An 18631-nucleotide genomic window follows, 5' to 3' on the forward strand; every position below is an offset into this window, starting at 1 on the left:
TAAATAAGAAATACTAGACATAATTTAACTTTTTTTTTATAACTAATTCATGATTAGGAGCATCAATTAAATTAAACAAAGAGTGAAGGGATATTTGTTCTTCCTGTGTTTTAATTTGTCAGTTGCCCCACGTTGGTGGTGTGTTTCAGGGCTTATTCTTACTTCCAATTTCTTATCATATTTCCCACACTGTTTTCAACTGGTATCTAAATGTTTTTATTGACTTGTAGGGCGGAGTGTGTGGAAATTCCTGGTAAAGTAAAAGTGTGTATTGGCAAATCCTCCCTCCCCTTTTTTAAACTACCAACACGCTTAATCCTAAACTTCACCCTGGAGGAAGTTGTAACAATGTATACATGTTATATTTCATGTATGTCTCATTGGTCTGTCTTCTTCATCTGTGTATCTCCAAAATTGTTTAGCAAAGTGTTTTGTATATAACTGGGGATCAACAAATATATTACGTTTGTTCAGCTGGATTCAACAGGCTTCCATATTGTAAAAAAAAAAAAAAAAGCATCACAGCTGATTTCAGTAATTTTACCTATGATGGTGCTGCATGAAAACAAGAGATAAGATGAGAGATCACTTCTATTAAAAACATAACCTTTCAATTATTCAATACTTACAGAAGAGTAAGTTCTATAGACAAAGGTCAACTGTTTTGAAAACTAATTTCCAAAAAAAAAAAAAACATACGTTTAAAACTTCCATAAATTAAGAAAAAAACCTATTTTTTCAGGAAGCATTTCAAAGGATATTCATTTTTCTTGGGCCCTTCAATTTTCTAGTTAATATCAAATAGCCTTACAACAGGTATTAATTGAACCAAAAAAATACTCAGTTATAGTTCCTCCGTTTACACAGACACACTCTCATTTGAATGTTGGTAGGGCATTTTCATAACAGAACCATGATTCTGTTACTTAAAAGACAACATACAGTATTGAGGTTCCTCAAGAAGTTAAAAATAGAGCTACCCTACAACCCAGCAATCGCACTATGAGAGATTTACCTCAAATATACAAATGCAGTGATCCGAAGGGGCACCTGCACCCCAGTGTTGATAGTAGCACTGTCCACAATAGCCAAACTATTGGAAAGAGCCCAGATATCCATCGACAGATGAATGGATAAAGAAGATGAGGTATATGTACAATGGAATATTACGTGGGTATCAAAAAGGATGAAATCTTATACATCGACGTGGATGGAACTGGAGGGTATTATGCTGAGTGAAATAAGTCAATCAGAGAAAGACAATTATCCACAATATATGTGGAATATAAGAAACACAGCAGAGGATCATAGGGCAAGGGAGGGAAAACTGAATGGGAGGAAATCAGAGAGGGAGACAAATAATGAGAGACTCTTAACTCTAAGAAACAAACTGAGGGTTGCTGGAGGGCAGGTGGATGGGAGGATGGGGTCACTGGGTGATGGGCATTAAGGAGGGCACGCGATGTGACGAGCACTGGGTGTTATATGCAACTGATGAATAACTGAACTCCACATCTGAAACTAATGACGTACTACTTTATGTTGGCTAATTGAATTTAAATTAAAACAAAACATCCAGGCATCACACAAGTCAGACAAATCCCTGATATGAATTTTTTCTTGGTAATCCTTCCTTCTTTTCATTCTTTCTGAAGGATTTAAAAATTTATAAGAACATGAACTTTATAGCTTCTCTAGAAAAATTATACTACGGTCTGGGAGCTATCAATTTTAGGGGATCATTTTGAAAGAATAATGTAAAATTTAAAAAATGATTTCCTAATCATGTTATATCTAAACTTCAAAACCATCAGCCAAGATGAGTTTAAGAAGAGTTAATAGACACTGGGAAGATTGGTACAGAGAGGTGGGAAGAAACTCGTGAGGTTACTGACAAAAAAATAAATTACCTCAAACTATGAAAGTCTCAGAATAATTTTAGCCACATTCAAATTCTATGAGCTATAAAAGAATTCACATGAAAAAAACAGTCTCACAGAGCATTTCCTCATTCTTCCTCACTTCCCCTGACACCCTGCTTCTTTCTCTGTAGGCAAATTTGCATACTCATGGCATTTACTTTAGGTGTCTATTATCCAAATTAATATTTCTATGCCATATCATTCCACCTTGCTCTAAAATAAGGTATTAAACTGCATCCAAGGCATAGATAGGTGGTTTTCTCATAAGCACCTCAAATACAGCAAAAACTGACCATATATTAACTTCACCACTAAAGCTCATATTCCTTCTGTGCATGATTTGATGGCCAAAGGTAAGGACACCATCCACCCAATCCATAATCCGGATATATCACTCCTTCTTGTCACTCACCACCCCCAGCTATTATAAGATAGAGTCTGTTCAGGTGGTTAACATAACATAATAATAATAAAAAAAAAAACAAACTGAAAGAAAAAAGATAGAGTCTGTTCAAATCTGTGAATCTGCATCATTATGCTCTAATTATGTCTGGAATTCACTGAAATAGAATTTGTAAAAATCTTATTTTTTATATTGTTCAATCCTACTTTCTCAATGAGCAGAAATATATACTTTACCATCATAGCAATTCCATGCTTTGAAAAAAAAACTTTATAGGGAAATACATATTTTTGCAGGTGTATCAGGTATAAAAGTACATATCAAATAATAATAAAAATAATACCAACTTTCATGCACCTACTCCCTGGCTTCAGAAATAAAACATTTCCAGTTTCTTCAATGTCCATATAGGCTCCTCCACTCACATCTCCAAATCTCCCTTCTAGAGATATCTACTGTCCTGAATTTTGTAAGCATTTCTTTACTTTCCTTTACGGTTTTGTCACATAGGCGTGTATTCCTAAAAATATATTGTTTAGCATCTCCTGGATTTGAATTTTATATAAACTGAGTCACACTACGTGTAATCCTTTGTGACTTCTTTCCTTCACTCAAAATCACATTTTTGCAATTATCTATCTTCATGTGTACCATTGTGTTATTCATTGTATAGTTTTACTACTCCGTTTTACAAATGCACTGCTTGATTAATCCAGCTGACTATTATGGATATTTGAGTTGTTTTTCTTCTTTGCCGCCAGGAACACTTGTGTACCCACATTTCTTTGTGCTCACAGGCAAGAACTTACCTAAGATCTATATCTAGAAAGGAAATCACTGGGTCATAAGAGACACATACCCATACTTAACCTTACTAGTCAATGCTAAATAGTTTTCAAAAGAGTTTCAGAATAAACACCTACTTGCCTATAGGTGAGAATTCTCACTTTGGTTTGATTTACAAGTTCCAGATTACCAAGCAGGTTTCACTTAGTTATAAGCCATTTATGTTTTGTCTGTGTTGGCTAATTGAATTTAAATTTAAAAAAATGCTGATTTTGATTAGAAAGTCCATTTTAAAATGTTCAAGCATATTTCAGGTAATGTAGTTACTATGTCATGTGTAACCAGTTGTAATGCTTTCTAAGTGATATAAATATACATAACCCAGTAAATATGACATCCCTATAAAAATATTTGCTCATTTTTTAAATTACAGTAAGTTTTTAGAATTTTAATTCCAATCTAGTTAACATGTAGTGTGTCCTATTAGTTTCAGGTGTACAATATAGCGATTCAACAATTCTGTACATTACTCAGGGCTCATCATGATAGATGTACTCTTTTCCCCTTTACCTATTTCCCCCATCCCCCCACCCACCTCCCCTCTGGCCACCGTCAGTTCTCTAGAGTTAAGAGTCTGTTTCTTGGTTTCTCTCTCTCTCCTTTTTCCTTTGTTCATTTGTTTTGTTTCTTAAATTCCACATATGAGTGAAATCATATGGTATTTGTCTTTCTCTGGCTGACTTATTTCACTTCCTTTTGCTCATTTTTCTATTGGATTCAATGCTATGTTTTGTTTTCCTTTTTTCTTTCCTCATTGATACTAATACTTTATTAGTTATATGTGTGGCATATGTTTGTGGCCTCTCTGGGGTTTTATCCTGATACTTTTCTCCTGCTTATTTTTATGTGAAATTCATTTTTCTGAATAAAAAGAAACTAGATACCTTTTCAACTTCACACAGTAACTGCCTCTGTTGTTTTTGTATAGTGTTTTTGAAATGCATTAATTAGCTTTCTGAGATTTTCGGATTCTGTTTCCATCTCTCACTTTCTTCCAGTTCACTCACTTCACTCATGTTCACCTTTATTGCCACATCTTGTTCAATTTGCTTCTACTCACAGAATATGTCTCTTAGTGTGGGGTCCTGTCCTGGAAGGGGGCTGTGGTTGGGCAGCTGAATGAATTCATCGGATCTAGACTGTTTGATTCCCCGCAGACATGACCTTCTGCCCTTATTCTCCCTGGCTGGTCAAGTGGTCAAAACCCCTCCAGCTTCAGCTGCTGACTTCAAATGCCCTGTGTGTTTTCTAGTCAGTTTGTCGGCTATTTTGGGTTCTTCTGTTCTCAGTGTTACCAGATGCCCCAGTGCCTACCTCTGCTTCTTCCGAAACAGACGCTGATACACTGATACCATCCTTTGGCTTCTGAATGTTTGTCCTCAGCTGTTTATAGTTGGGGGCTGAGATGATACTTTGTCATCAACTTTTATGAGTGAAGAGTGATCGTGATTTTTTTTAGTTTTGCTGGTTAGTAGCTTTGTCTATTTTTGTGGGGATTTGGGAAGATTCAAAACCTAGGCTTGCACCATAACTTACTAGAATTCTGTGTTTTTACATTCAAATTTCATATCAGCCACTATATGTTACAATTAGCTATTTTTTAATGACATGAACACATAGGCTTTTTTCGTAAACCTCAAAGGCACAACAGCTCAGCATCTTCTTTTTGATGAGCACAGATAATATTAACTACTGTCCCCTAGATCACACATGCTAGCTTAAAAACAACTACACTTATAAATGAAAGATTGCTGGGAAGCTCTGGTCTATTGTAAAAAATCAAATCCTAGGAAAGAAATGTGTACATGTAGACATGTAGACAATCTCACAGGGTAATTTGCCATGATGGTTAAGAGTACAGACTCCTACTCTTGCTGGGTTCAAGTCTAGCATTGCATATTTTAAGAAATTTTGAATTCCCAGAAGCTGATTAACTAATTTTCTGAGTTCCAACTAAAGTCACTTAAACTATCCATGCCTCCATTGCTTCATCTGTAAAATGGAGGTAGTAATGGTATATTTACCTCTTTCAGTCATGGTGAGACATAAATGAGTCAACAAATGTCAAATGCATAGAACGCTGTCTAGCACGTAGTAAGTGCTATGTCAGCGTTGGCTAGTATTACCAGCTATCTTTCCATCAGGATCACCATATTCACTGCATTGCATGTTTTAAGAAATTTCGAATTCCCAGAAGCTGATTAACTAATTTTCTGAGTTCCAGCTAAAGTCACTTAAACTATCCATGCCCCCATTGCTCCTGTCTTGAATATGAAATTAGTAGAAGCCTTCCGATTAGGAATCTGTGGTTTGCCATGTAAACTCTTTCACCCCAACACGTTAACCCTGCCCTTCCCAATGGTGGACATGCTTCACACCATCAAGCTTACTAAGGGTGACCTGAGGGAGGAACAAGGGAGAAGGATAAAAGTATTCACCTTCCCTTTTAAAAATTTCATTTCCCAGAATTCAATTGCTTTGTGTTTGGGCCATATGACTTGAAGTAGAATTTTAGGTTATGTTGTGACCCAACTATTTATACTGTGACACCTGCAGATAACTTCAATTTCCACCCAATTAAAGTATCTAACTTTCTCCCCAATTTTCCAGCAAGTTCCTTTTTTGTTTCATAAATGGAGACTTTTTCAGAGACTCATTATAAGTAAGAGGACTTCCTCTGACTAATTCCTAATTACTGGCAGATTCGCATCCCCAAGTGTGTAAAGTAATTTCAAAAAAGAGAAGAAAGAGATAAGTCTTTACATGCTTCAGGAAATTTTGAATTCTCAGAATGCCGATTAACTAGTTTTCTGAGTTCTAAGGTACGTGAGCAAATGAAACAGCATTCCCATTCACTTCATGACATTCCTTATGGTTACATGAGAAAAAAAAATCTTAAACACCTTCATTAATTACTATGTCTTTTGAGCTCTTTGTCCCTTTAATCACTGAAACATACTTTTAAATTGGGAACAGAAAATTAACTTTGTGACTCAATTTTTTCATGAATTGTAGCACAGATGTTTCAATGCCCCCTTTTTTTTTCACTTAAAACATCATCAAATTAAAATTCCCCTGGGATGTCTCTAGCCCTCTCATCTTCCCACCTTTTAATTCTAGGCTGAGGTATCAGGCTACATCCTATAGATGTCAATAATTTTTCTGTGTAAACTGTTGAGCAATGAAGTGCAGTACACCATGGGGAATCCTCCACACAACACCCCCTAATCACAGCTGAGCTGAGACCAGCCATACTGCCTGCCGATCATGCCTACTCACCTCCCACCCAGGGCACAGAACTCTGAGCCATTCTTAAACTTCAGTGAGCTGTACTCTGCCGCAGGAAAGAGAAAATGTCTAATGCCCAACAGGTCAACATCATCAGGGGAAGTTTTCATACAGGGTTTATGGGTTTTTTGTAGGTTTTCTTTCTTTTTTTTTTAAATATACTGAATATGGGTGACAACATAAAACACGTGGACCACTGATACATATTTAAATGGGCTCATGTGTGAAACTATCCAAGACTTTATGTGAAAGACTGATAGGGAACAAAAATGAACAGAAGTCTGAATTGGGTTTCCACTGAAGCATGAAAGAAGTAGGAAGGACAATGGACATAACTTTTTTATTTTTTCTCACGAGTAAATTCAGCAGAAACTACCCAGCTCTCATCAAACAACTTCCTCTTCCTTCTGGGCATAGAGCTGAACCATATTTCCTGCCCTCTCTTCTAGTTAGATGTGGCCATCCAGCCGTTTTAGATAAAGGAATGTGTGTAGAAGTCATCTGCACCACTTGTAGGCCTGGTACATATAAAATATTCTCACACCAAGATTCTTCCTCTCTTGCCACCTGCTTGTTGAATACCAATGCCCAGGGTGAGCCTGGAAAGCTGGTAGGATAGTAGCAGAATTATTCATTTCAATCTTGTTCTCTGAGAGACTATATGGTATACATTCCCAACTGAAGGTCAGAGACACCAGCAAGGGATTTATATGAAGGAGAAATGAACTGCGTGTTAAGTTATAAGATTTTGAGATTTCTTGTTTACAGAAGTTACTGTTAACTAATACCGCTAGAGTCCTGGAAAATACAAAATGCTTCTGAGTATAGGTATGCCTGTAATATATATTATTATATATAGAACTCAGTTTTTTAAAAAATTGCCTTAAGAAAAAACTACTAATCTAAGAATGTATACACACATGCTTATTTACAAACATGTGTATATATTAGTCATTCATTCATTGAACAAATGAGCACCATAAAAATATAAAAAACACTAGCATGGGAGTCACATGGCGCTTTGTCTATATTGCTCACTACTGTACACACAGTCCCATAATGTTGTTTGGCATACAGGATGAACTCAGAAATATATTTTGGATACATACACACATACATACTTCAGCTCAGGATCCTTCTCTCTTTACCCAGAAGTCCTCACGTCTCCCACAATTTCTACTATCTTCTATATGAGACCACCCTCTCCATCATATCTCTACCCTGAAAAACTACTGCTTGTTCAATTTATAGGGCAATGTCTCCAACTCTACACTCATCATCTCCCCTCTTCTTTCTCAAAAAAAAAAAAAAATTGTCTCTTTTCTGCCTATTTTCTCTAAAGGTATAATTTCTTATCTCCGGTGCTTACAAAATGGGCATCTTATCTGAATTCACTGCCTCTCTCAAGCCCTTGTGAATACTCTATCATTATTTCTGTAAATTTCTCCTCTGTGGTATTGCCCATATCAATTTTTTCGCTCTTTTCATCCCCATCACGGCTACGCCCATATTTCTGGCCTATAGACCCTGGACCTCAAGTTTTGCTGTAGTGTCTGAAATCTACCACCAGAGCTTCTCCTCTCAATCCATTTTGCAGATTTCCCCTAAAGGGGAATTTCAAAAATCATCATCATGCCCTATTCTGTGGCTACCTTAAGAAACGGTGTTTTCCATTGCTTAGAGTACACAGTTTAAATTTCTTAGCATAATGTTATTGAGGCCTGTCACTATAGACCCTATGTCTCAAAATTAAATATTCAGATTCCATGAATCTTGGTTAAGGGAAAGGTCAGTGAATGTCATCTAATCCAATTGTCCCTCTGATTTTGAAAATTACATTTTAGTCAAGCTCACTGAACAACATTCTTTCTACAATATTTTTACTTTTCTTACAAATATTCTCTTAATGTATTTCCCTCCTCAATAGCTATTTAAATCAAAGAGTGTAATCTTTCTATCTTTCTATCTCATGCCTGGATTTAGCACTTTCTCTTTCTTCTGAACTTTTGGCTAAGTTTTTATCTGTATGAAAGTTTGAAATTACTCACACATTGCATTGTCAATGTCCATTGATGTCTTTTTTTTTCCCCACTTCCTGTCTTTCCTACAAACATTGTTTAGTCTGGTGTCCCCCTTTCATCTTGGGGGTGGCTGCCAGGGATTGACTTATCTGGGAAAATATGTTCAACCTGGCCAGGTCTTTGGAAGTGGCAGAGCATATGCATTTTTTTTTCCTTAATTTTTTTACTAACATATAACGTATTATTTGTTTCAGGGGTACAGGTCTGTGATTCATCAGTCTCATACGATTCACAGCACTCACCATACTACCTACCCTCCATTGATTTCTGATTTAAACTGCTCCCAGGATATGCTTTCTCTCCCCCAGATAAGCATTTTGTGTGTGTATAAAGAAATAGTCCATCCTCATTATTCACAAACTCCATATTTACACATTTGCTTACTTGCTAAAATTTGCAAATCAATAACTGCAACACTTTCATGGTCATTCATGGACAGGCACAGAGCAGCGAGAAGTTTGAGTTGCCCATGAGGACATTCCCAGCTGAAGTCAAGTAAGGTGACGTTCTGCCCCCTTGATTCAGCTTTCCTACTGCCAATGTGTCCTTTTTACAGGCTCTTGCGAGCCACGTTTGCCACATTTTTGTGCTCCCTGTTGGAGATTCTGCTGTTTAAAATACCCGCCAAGTGTAGTGCTGAGGTGTTCTTGTGTTCCTAAGTGTAGGAAGGCTGTGGTGTCTTATGGAAAACTATGTGTTAGATAAGCTTCATTCAGGCATGAATTACAGTGCTGCGAAGGCGTGAGCTCAATGTTAATGAATCTACAATATATATTACTTCACAAATAAGGTGGCTTTAAATTGAAATACACATAAGACAAGATTATATTCTGATGAGCTGATAAAAATGTTGTGACCCAAAGCTCACAGGAAGTACATCTGTACTTCCCCTAGGAGCAGTGGTTCGGTATTCACTAATTCAGTGTATGTGGTGACTACTGCAAATAATGAGATTGACTGCCTGTGTGGGTGTGTGTGTGTTATGTGTATATGTATATATATGAGCGTGTGTATACATTAATATATGCATATATATGTGTGTGTATATAAATATAGTATATTTATGTATATAATTCAATCTTTATCCAGGGGGAACGAGAGGGCTCTCTCTGCGGTTCTCCCACTGGCTGGGCCCCTGCTCGGAGAGCAGTCATCAACCATGCTGCGGTTCGTGGTCTATGGCAACCCCAAGCTGAGAGCCCACTCCTGGGCTCGCTGATTGCAGCCGGCTCCCTCGCTCTGATGCCTGAGAACTCTGCCGCACTCAGGCACCCCCAGTCTTCCTGTGACCCCGAGGGTCCTGAGACCACACTGTCCCACGAGGGTTCCACCCCACTTCACCACCTGACTCATGAACAAATGCTCCACATCACTCGGCATCAGGGAAATACAAATCAAAACCATAATGAGATACCACCCCACACCCGTCAGAATGGCTAAAATTAACAAGTCAGGAAACGACAGATGTTGGCGGGGATGCGGAGAAAGGGGAACCCTCCTACGCTGTTGGTGGGAATGCAAGCTGCTGCAGCCACTCTGGAGAACAGTATGGAGGGTCCTCAAACAGTTGAAAGTAGAGCTACCCTACAACCCAGCAACTGCCCTACTGGGTATTTACCCCAAAGATACAAATGTAGTGATCTAAAGAGGCACCTGCACCCCAATGTTGATAGCAGCAATGTCCACAATAGCCAAACTGTGGAAAGAGCCAAGATGTCCTTCGACAGATGAATGGGTAAAGAAGAAGTGATCCATATATATGTAGATAGATAGATATAGATATATTACTCAGAATATTACAGAATATTACTCAGTCATCAAAACAAATGAAATCTTGACATTTACAATGATATGGATGGAACTAGAGGGTGTTATGCTAAGCAACATAACTCAATCAGAGAAAGACAATTATCATCTGATCTCACTCATGTGTGGAATTCAAGAAAAAAAAAGCAGAGGATCCTAGGGGAAGGGAGGGAAAAATAAACCAAGATGAAATCAGAGAGGGAGACAAACCATGAGAGACTCTTAACCATAGGAAACAAACTGAGGGTTGCTGGAGGGGAGGGAGGTGGGGGGATGGGGTAACCGGGTGATGGACATTAAGGGGGTCACATGATGTAATGAGCACTGGGTGTTACATAAGACTCATGAATCACTGATATCTACCTCTGAAATTAATAATACACTATATGTTAATTAATTGAATTTAAATTAAAAAAATAAATCTTCATCCAGTAGTGAATATAAAAACACATATGCTCTCATTTAAAGAGATGAAGAAAGAAAAGAGGAGGGGATAGGAGTGAGAATGGAAAAGTGGGTGAGAAAAGGGAGAGACGGGGGAAAAAGTTCATGCCTTTGATGTTCCTGTGCTGCCATCATGTTCCCCAAAGTGGGTATCCCCTGCAGGTGGTATTTAATACGTACAAAAATGATAACAATAACATCCACAAATTAGCGTGATTATTAATGATAATAAATGGAATTATGATGCTGATGATAAATTTGCTCAACGCTCATACTGTGACAGACTTTGAGTAAGTACAATTTTGTGTGTTATTTCCGTAATTCCTAATAATTTTGTGGAGATTCTGCAATTTTATCCTTATTACAGAAAACAAAAAAAGAGTTTGGATAAATAAAGCCCCCAAGGAGTCCACAGATAGCAAATCGTAGAAAGGAATTTAAATTGGACTCTGATGCCAGTGGCATCTCAACCACTTCCTACCCTAACTAAACTGCAATCTGTCTTCCTAAATCTAAATTGTTGGAATTTAGCCATCTGGGAAGGGGCAACGAAAAAAGCACTGGATCTGAGGATATCACAGCAGAGCTATACATCTGATCTAAAGCTCTTCTGTATTTTTTTAGGTCTGTCACCTTTCAAATAAGCTTTTCTTCTTTTCTTTTCTTTCATGAATGAAGTCAGGAAGGGTTACTCATATAGAAGAATGCTTTCTGATACTGGTCCTCTCAGATGTATAAGGACAAAAAGTAGGTCAAAGCACTAAATTTAGGGTTTTGGGAAAACATGAAAATTATAAAATTGATTTGGGAAGCTTTTCCTTACGTTACAGAGCCAAGGGGTTTTGAAGTCAGATGAATGTGAGTTCTAATGCAAGTCTCACCTTTCCCAAGCATTATATAATTGTGGCCAGTTAGGATCAGTTTTTGTATCTGTAAGGAATTACAATTATTTATAGAAGTAGCTTTAATAGAGTATCCTATTGCCTCATTCTCAGATTGAACTAAAAATTCCACATTGCCAAAATCTTTAAGAGTTTTATAATCATAACAGTTTTGGGGATTATAATAGAAAACAGAAGAAAAACAGGGCTAATTTTTTTTTTAAATCTGATACCATCAAAAGAGATCGAAACTCTTAATTCTAAATGATTTTCCCTCAAGTTAGATGGGAGGGGCATAACTGAAGAATGCTAGAAAATATTTGTCTTCAAAGAAGTTACAGGCAGCTTTGACAAGCCAAATTAAAAAAAAAAAAAAAAAAAAAACCAGCAGCTCAGCAAAACTCCTCCTGTCCCCTTCTCATGTCTTTCACTACAAAATCTGTGACTTAAGAAGCATGTGAAAATCACTCCAAAAAGCACAGGGCACATTTGGTTCTCTAAGCTAACAACAGAAAGACTTAAGGGCTTACAATGAAAAGATTTTATAGAAATTTTAGATATTTCACTTTTCATGAATGAGCAGAAGAGAAGAAGGTCTGATATACCCCGAAACCACTTTCGATTTATCACATTTTCTAATGACTTTGTGAGCTAACCTAATTACTCTTTCTCCAGCTAATGCATCTTAGTAGACCACTTTCCCTGTTTGCATAATGCTGGTGGAGACCAAGGCCACTTACCCACTGTTGATGTCATCAGCCCTGAGACTTTTTCCAAGGATATCACCGTCACTCATATATCCACCAACGTCAACTTCAGAAGACATGTCCAGGTCACTGCTTGCTTTCTCACTCATGTCAACTTGGGTTATGTTTCCCAGTCGAGAGACGGCTGCTCGACGGAGAGGTGTTGTGTACATGAACCTCGAGGGGTCTGTGTGAATGAATCGGCTGGTACCACTGCGGGAGTAGCCAGCCCCCAGGGAGGGAGCATCTCCAGCCTGAAGTCGAGGACACGCCTGACCCAACCTCCAGGTCATGGGAGTGGGTCGGCTTGTCAAGTTGGGTATGGTCCTTCCATTCACTTCTGTTGTCACAGTGCTGTCAAATGTTGTCTCCAGGGTGCTGGCAAACAAATGAAGAAAGACCTAGACTCGGATTGACTTGGGATCATAGAGCAAGAATACATGAAGACTGGAAAGGCTAGGGCTGACTCATTTCTTAGAAGTATGTCATTTTCATGAAAGTCAAATTATGCTTTCATGATGAGCTGCAAAACACCTCTGCAGATGTCAAACTGTGGGATGGAGCATTCATCTGAAGTTTGTCATTTTGCTGTTTTGCTTTTGAAAGAAAGGCCATTGTCTCATTTTAGATAAAGCAAAATTGTGTTTCACAGTTTCAACAAACCCTTCACCTAACTCCAAAAGCTTCCCAGAACTACTCTGGAGGTTGGGTACAATTATGTTTCTCTCTATACCCCCCAACCCCCACTCCTGCCCCAGATGCATTTCAACTGCAACTTCTGCCCACTGTTGTTTGTCACGGGCATGCAAATCTACCTGGTAGTGATGCTGGTAGTTTCAGGAGCTAATTCAGTTTGAAAGGGACACACTATGGAAGAAGAGATGGATGGGAGAAAAAAAGTCCCTGGGTATGTGCTAAGAAGTTGCCAGCTGAATGTCATGTAAAATTTAAGTGAGAAAATAGTAAGGGAAAATTAAATTCTTTCTTTATCCTTATAAGAGGTTAAGTGCTTGGTTGTCATTTTTTTCTTTATTGGCCCAAAGATATATAGAATTGAGGAAAAAAAAAAAAAAAACCTGTGGCTTATCTGGGTCCCACGAAGACTGGACATAGTCTCCTCTAAATTTTGCCTCAAATCTGCTATGTTTTTGACTGTTCTCATTCTCCTTGTTTCAGGGTCTTCACCTAGAAAAGTAACATAATAATATATTTGTCAATCAAGTCATTTACTGATCTCAGAATAATTGTATACATAGATAAGTAATATAAATTCTTCTCCTTAAAAATATAATAGGAAATTCCAAATGCCTACTATCTGAAAAGTATAATTCTTCTTTCTACATTCACATTCAATAAAATGTGAATAGAAACAAATGTAACATTACAAGTAATAATTGATCAGGAGGGATGATAATACAATAATACTTTGTAGATCCATGACCTTAATCATTGCAAGGTGACAGTGATTAATTCAGAAATATACTATACAGTACTCCATATTACTGAGCTTAATTTAAAAATCTGAAATTATTTGGATCCTAATTAATCTCATAATTACCTATTTCTAGGTCTAATCAGAATAGTAAGATAAACTTACCTTGTAGCAATTAAACATTTGGACTCTGGGGAATAAGATAGCGGCCTTTTCTAATAGAAGCAATACCTTTGTAAGTCTTCTATTAACATTACATGGCTTTATTTTTAACTATTTTCCACTTTCTACAGGGACTCACAGCAACCCCCTGTGACACTAGAGTTCCAGTAAAGTCCCTAGCATCTAAATCCAGCATGTGTTTAACAGACATGAAACCAGCAGCTTTGCCCGGGTGACAAATGCTGGCCTTGCTCAACCACTACCTATCATTTGGAGGCAGAGGTGACATTAAACCAGTTTGATTATGGACATGTAATACTTCCAAGCCAGTGGCCGTTTGTAACTGGTCTATCTGGATACTGAGAAGAACATGGGGAGACAGTAGAGGAAGTACAAGAAATTTTAATAAGAAAGAAAGATGAAGGAGGAAAGGAAGGGAGGGAAGAAGGGAGGTAGGGGGAATGGATGGGTTAAGGGGGGAGAAGGTATGAGAAGGAGAGGGGAAGAGAAGAAGGCAAAGGAAGGGGATGGTGGGAAAGAGAAGGGAATGGAAGGAAAGGAAAAATATCAGGGGAAAGTGAAGGTAGGAAATAGCATGTATTAAACTCCTGTATGAAAACGGTCGCACAGACAAGTCAAGATGCATTCCTACAGTCTTTTTCAAGAATACCGGTAGATATTTAACGTTTTCATTCTCTTCCACAGAATTCATGCCAGATTAAAAAAATATATACAGCAAATACACCCACTTAACATGTATAATATAATCATAGTGTTGGTAGGGATTTCAAAGAACGTCTCGCCTTACTTCTCAGCCAGTGAGGAAACTCATCTGTGCCTCACTTGGGAGATAGCCATGTGCCTCTGCCTGAAACCTCTAAGGCTGGAGATGCATCCTCTCCAGGAAGGCATGACTCCTTCTATCAGGGGACAGGTCTAGTTGTGAAAACATTTCTGAGGGTGACTCATTTGCCTCCCTTTCATTTCCATCCAGTGGTCCTAGGAGCTGTGGAAGGTAACTGAACAATCTATACTACCTTTCACCATGACCCCCAGAGACTGGAAGACACCAACTGCCCATTCCTCTATTTTCTTCTTCAGCCACACATCACCACATTGTTCATTCTTCCTCATCCCCACTGGTTGCCAAAACAACCACCATTCTGCTGCTGGTCTGTAAATCTCTACGTTTTAATTGAGAAAATATTCGAATGATTAAAATATGCTTAACAGTAGCATTATTACTTCAAACTTAGAAAGTATAAAAAAAGTCCTTAATATATTGTCAAGATAGAAAAATAGGTGTTGTGCCCTCATGCACATGGCATAAAATTTTCCTACACTAATTCAAGGCATGCAATCCTTAACCTTATAAATTAACATCACTTTAAAACTCAGAACTGTTAATAACCCTTGAGATTCTAATCATAATCTCTCCGGAACTTCTTCTCATCCTTCTCATAAATAGAGCATATTTGAGAAATGGCTAGGAAGAAGTCCACTTTTTACTTCCAAGTAATCTGGTAAACCCCTGAAGATAAAGAAGGCGTATGTAAGGAAAATCTTAAAGGGCAGAATATCACTGCAGCCGAGGGAAAAGCAGAAGTAATTGGAGAGATTTTACTCCAAGTGGGCAAAAGAAATAGTGAAGAATGAGACAAAATTGGAGAAGCCAATACCAGAATATAAGATTTCATACAGTAACAAGCCTAAGTTTCTAAGTGATGGTAAGAATTGACAAGTCTTAAAGGAGGGAAGTATTGAGATGACCTTTACTGGAGGGAGGAGGGAATATAGTTATTGACCTTACACAAGGTCAAAGAATATACCATTACATGTCCCCTGTCCCTGGCTCCCTTCCCTCTGTGAGAACTCTTACACTGTAATCAAATTGCATCTCAACCACTTAACTGCCATAATATTAATAGCATTGATATTTGAATTAATTTCAACACTTTCTTAATATAAATTATAAGAACATTGTATTTTCAGAAATTCCATTTCACTAAATTTTTTTTCACATCTTCAGCTTTTAAATGTCCTTCTTCTGGGGTTCCTGGGTGACTCAGGTGGTTAAGCACTGGACTCTTGGTTTCGGCTCAGGTCGTGATCTCATAGGTTGTGGGATCGGGCCCCACACAGAGCCTAGAGCCCAAGTCAGGCTCCCCAGTCAGCACTGAGTCTGCTTGAAGATTCTCTCCCCCTGCACCTCCCCACCCCCACGCGCACTCTCTCTCAAATACGTAAATATATCTAAATAAATAAATAAATAAATAAATAAATATCCTTCTTACAATCCAACAGGCATCTTAGATCCTTGGTTTTTCCAACTGCATCCATTTTTGTTTATATAGCTTCTCTCATATTTCAGAACCACAATCTCCTTTCCTCCTTTGGTTTTTTCACTTATATGGCCCTGCACTGTTCATGACAATCAAACAGATCTTTTCCTCCCAGTCCTTATTGAGCAAAACATAATTGCTGCCTCATTCATGTTATGGAAGATAACAACCAAGTCAAAATTTATTGCAGTGAATGTTTTCAATGACCCACAAAAGTCAAAATACAATTAAATACACTTACAAACCCCTTTAGGATTACACAAATCTGAAACATCCTATAAATTTGTATCCAAATGATATCTAGAAGATTGGGGGAGGGAAGGGAGTCTCAACGGAAAAGGCCAAATGTAGAAGCACAAGTAAAATGACATATTTAGTAACATAAAAGTTAGTAACATAAAAAAATACATATGATAAATTCACTTAGTCACAAAAGTGTTGTATCTCCTCTCACTTCCATAATCTCAAAGCCACTGAGGCTCAGTTGAGACCTGCTCTTTGCCCAACTTAAAGAGGACACTTTATAAGCAATGAGAAAGCAGTTTGCAACTATGTTAAAAATTCAAAGTGAATTCTAGAATATACCATTTTGGAAAATGTGTGTAAGTCCTTACCATCCCATCTGACACTCAGGAGGCTTCCTTCAGGAAGAATAATGGCTTCTACATTTTTGCTTAGGGATAGATGGGCCACTTAATCTGTGTGGTCCTGCTCTTACTTTTTAGGCTTTAATTATATACATTGTAATTAACACTGCCAGCACTGTCATCTTTTAATAGGAAGTCAAATTATATATGAATGAACCTGATTCACAGGGAATTATGTCCTCTACACCACCTACTTTGCAAATGTTATTATTTAGAGTCCAGCTGCCTGATTTATTTTGAGAACCCTAATTTTATAGATGACCCCAACAGTGATTTGGATGGAAATTTTTCAAGTCCTCTTAAGTCAGATACTTTGGGTAGAAAATAGCCAAAACATGGCCAATTACCTTTTAAATATTCTCTTATATAGTTATAGCACAGACCCTAGTCTGATCTATTAGGATGCTTAAGATTAAGGAGTTGAACTCAAGGAACCCTGCCTAAAAATTAACTTGGAAGAGGCCATTTTGAGTCAGAAACAGAATCTAGTCAAGCACGTGGCAGAAATCCTGAAATTCCTATGTGCTCTGGGCTTGGATATATTTACCAACTTAACATGCATCATTATTTAAGAAATTGCATTGGAGTGCTTCATTATCCTGATATGATTATTCATGTCACAACTATTTGAAGAAATTCTTCCTTACTTTCTCACTTGCATTTTTGAATACTGGCATAAAAGTTAGAGTGGGGGAAGCCGTAAAAAGAATAATCCCATAAATATAATAAGCAGATGCTCAGTTTAAAAACCATGGAATACACAGACTTCTATTGAGAGATTACCCTCTGACAGCAATGCTCCAAGTTATTTATGCACAAAAAGGCATATGTCATCAACACACCCACATACAGCATGGTATAATTTAACAGAGCAACCATCAAATATTGCCCAGGGACTGCTTTCTGTTCATATCTTTGAGAATACTTATATATAAGGTACTTAGAACAAGATAAATGCTACTACTTTAAAGGCAAAAGATGAATATTATTTGATTCTGCAGTTTCAGAGGATCAAAAAAAAAATAAAAAGATCCTTAAGAAGACTCCCTCTCATGCTTTTGTACTGCATAGAAGTCTTTCATGAGAAACAGTTCATCACAGAAATCATACAATGGTGAAGAAGTAACTCTTCTGTGTCTGAGCACCTGGTGTATTCAGATTCAGATTCAGAAATCACTATTCCCACAACTGTGGAAACATGACTCTTTTAAAGCCAAACTGACATGAAAAATTGAGCAATATTTGCCTCTGCTGTCTCTCTAAGCTTTCTTCTTCTAAAGCTGGTTCACTAAGATTCCAGAAAGCCTCATCAAGCATCTGGTAACAGGAGGTTCTACACAGAGAATAAAAACACATCCACATTTAGCATCAGTTGTATGAACCAGAAACAAAGAGATCACTGGTGAGGTTTAATTCTTTCCAATATGGGGAGTCTTACATGAAGTTTTCTTGTAAACATACATCTAAGCAACATATGATGTGGTCAATGGTTTAAAACTTACGGATTTTTGAAGAAGGGACTGTGTGATGTAAATGCACTTTGGCAGAACACTCAATGAAACGTAACAACTAAAATGGATACAGTTTGGCTATTTAGGCAGGCAGCAAAGTAGAAACTGAAACAAAATAGA

At 37.6% G+C, this 18631-nt stretch overlaps 1 protein-coding gene across 3 annotated transcripts in view; it reads right to left on the reverse strand.

Annotated features, from left to right (window-relative positions):
- NAV3 (neuron navigator 3) overlaps positions 1 to 18631 on the reverse strand; it is a 351526-nt gene that overhangs the window by 140375 nt on the left and 192520 nt on the right. For all 3 annotated transcript variants that reach the window (XM_027594099.2, XM_027594098.2, XM_027594097.2), the window contains exons 10-11: positions 13494 to 13602; positions 12412 to 12795 (exon numbers count right to left, since the gene is read on the reverse strand). In XM_027594099.2, coding sequence (XP_027449900.1) covers positions 12412 to 12795; positions 13494 to 13602 — 493 coding nt within the window. The remainder of the gene's footprint in view (positions 1 to 12411; positions 12796 to 13493; positions 13603 to 18631) is intronic.

This window comes from Zalophus californianus, chromosome 9 (assembly GCF_009762305.2).
Source record: "Zalophus californianus isolate mZalCal1 chromosome 9, mZalCal1.pri.v2, whole genome shotgun sequence".
Lineage (NCBI taxonomy): Eukaryota > Metazoa > Chordata > Mammalia > Carnivora > Otariidae > Zalophus > Zalophus californianus.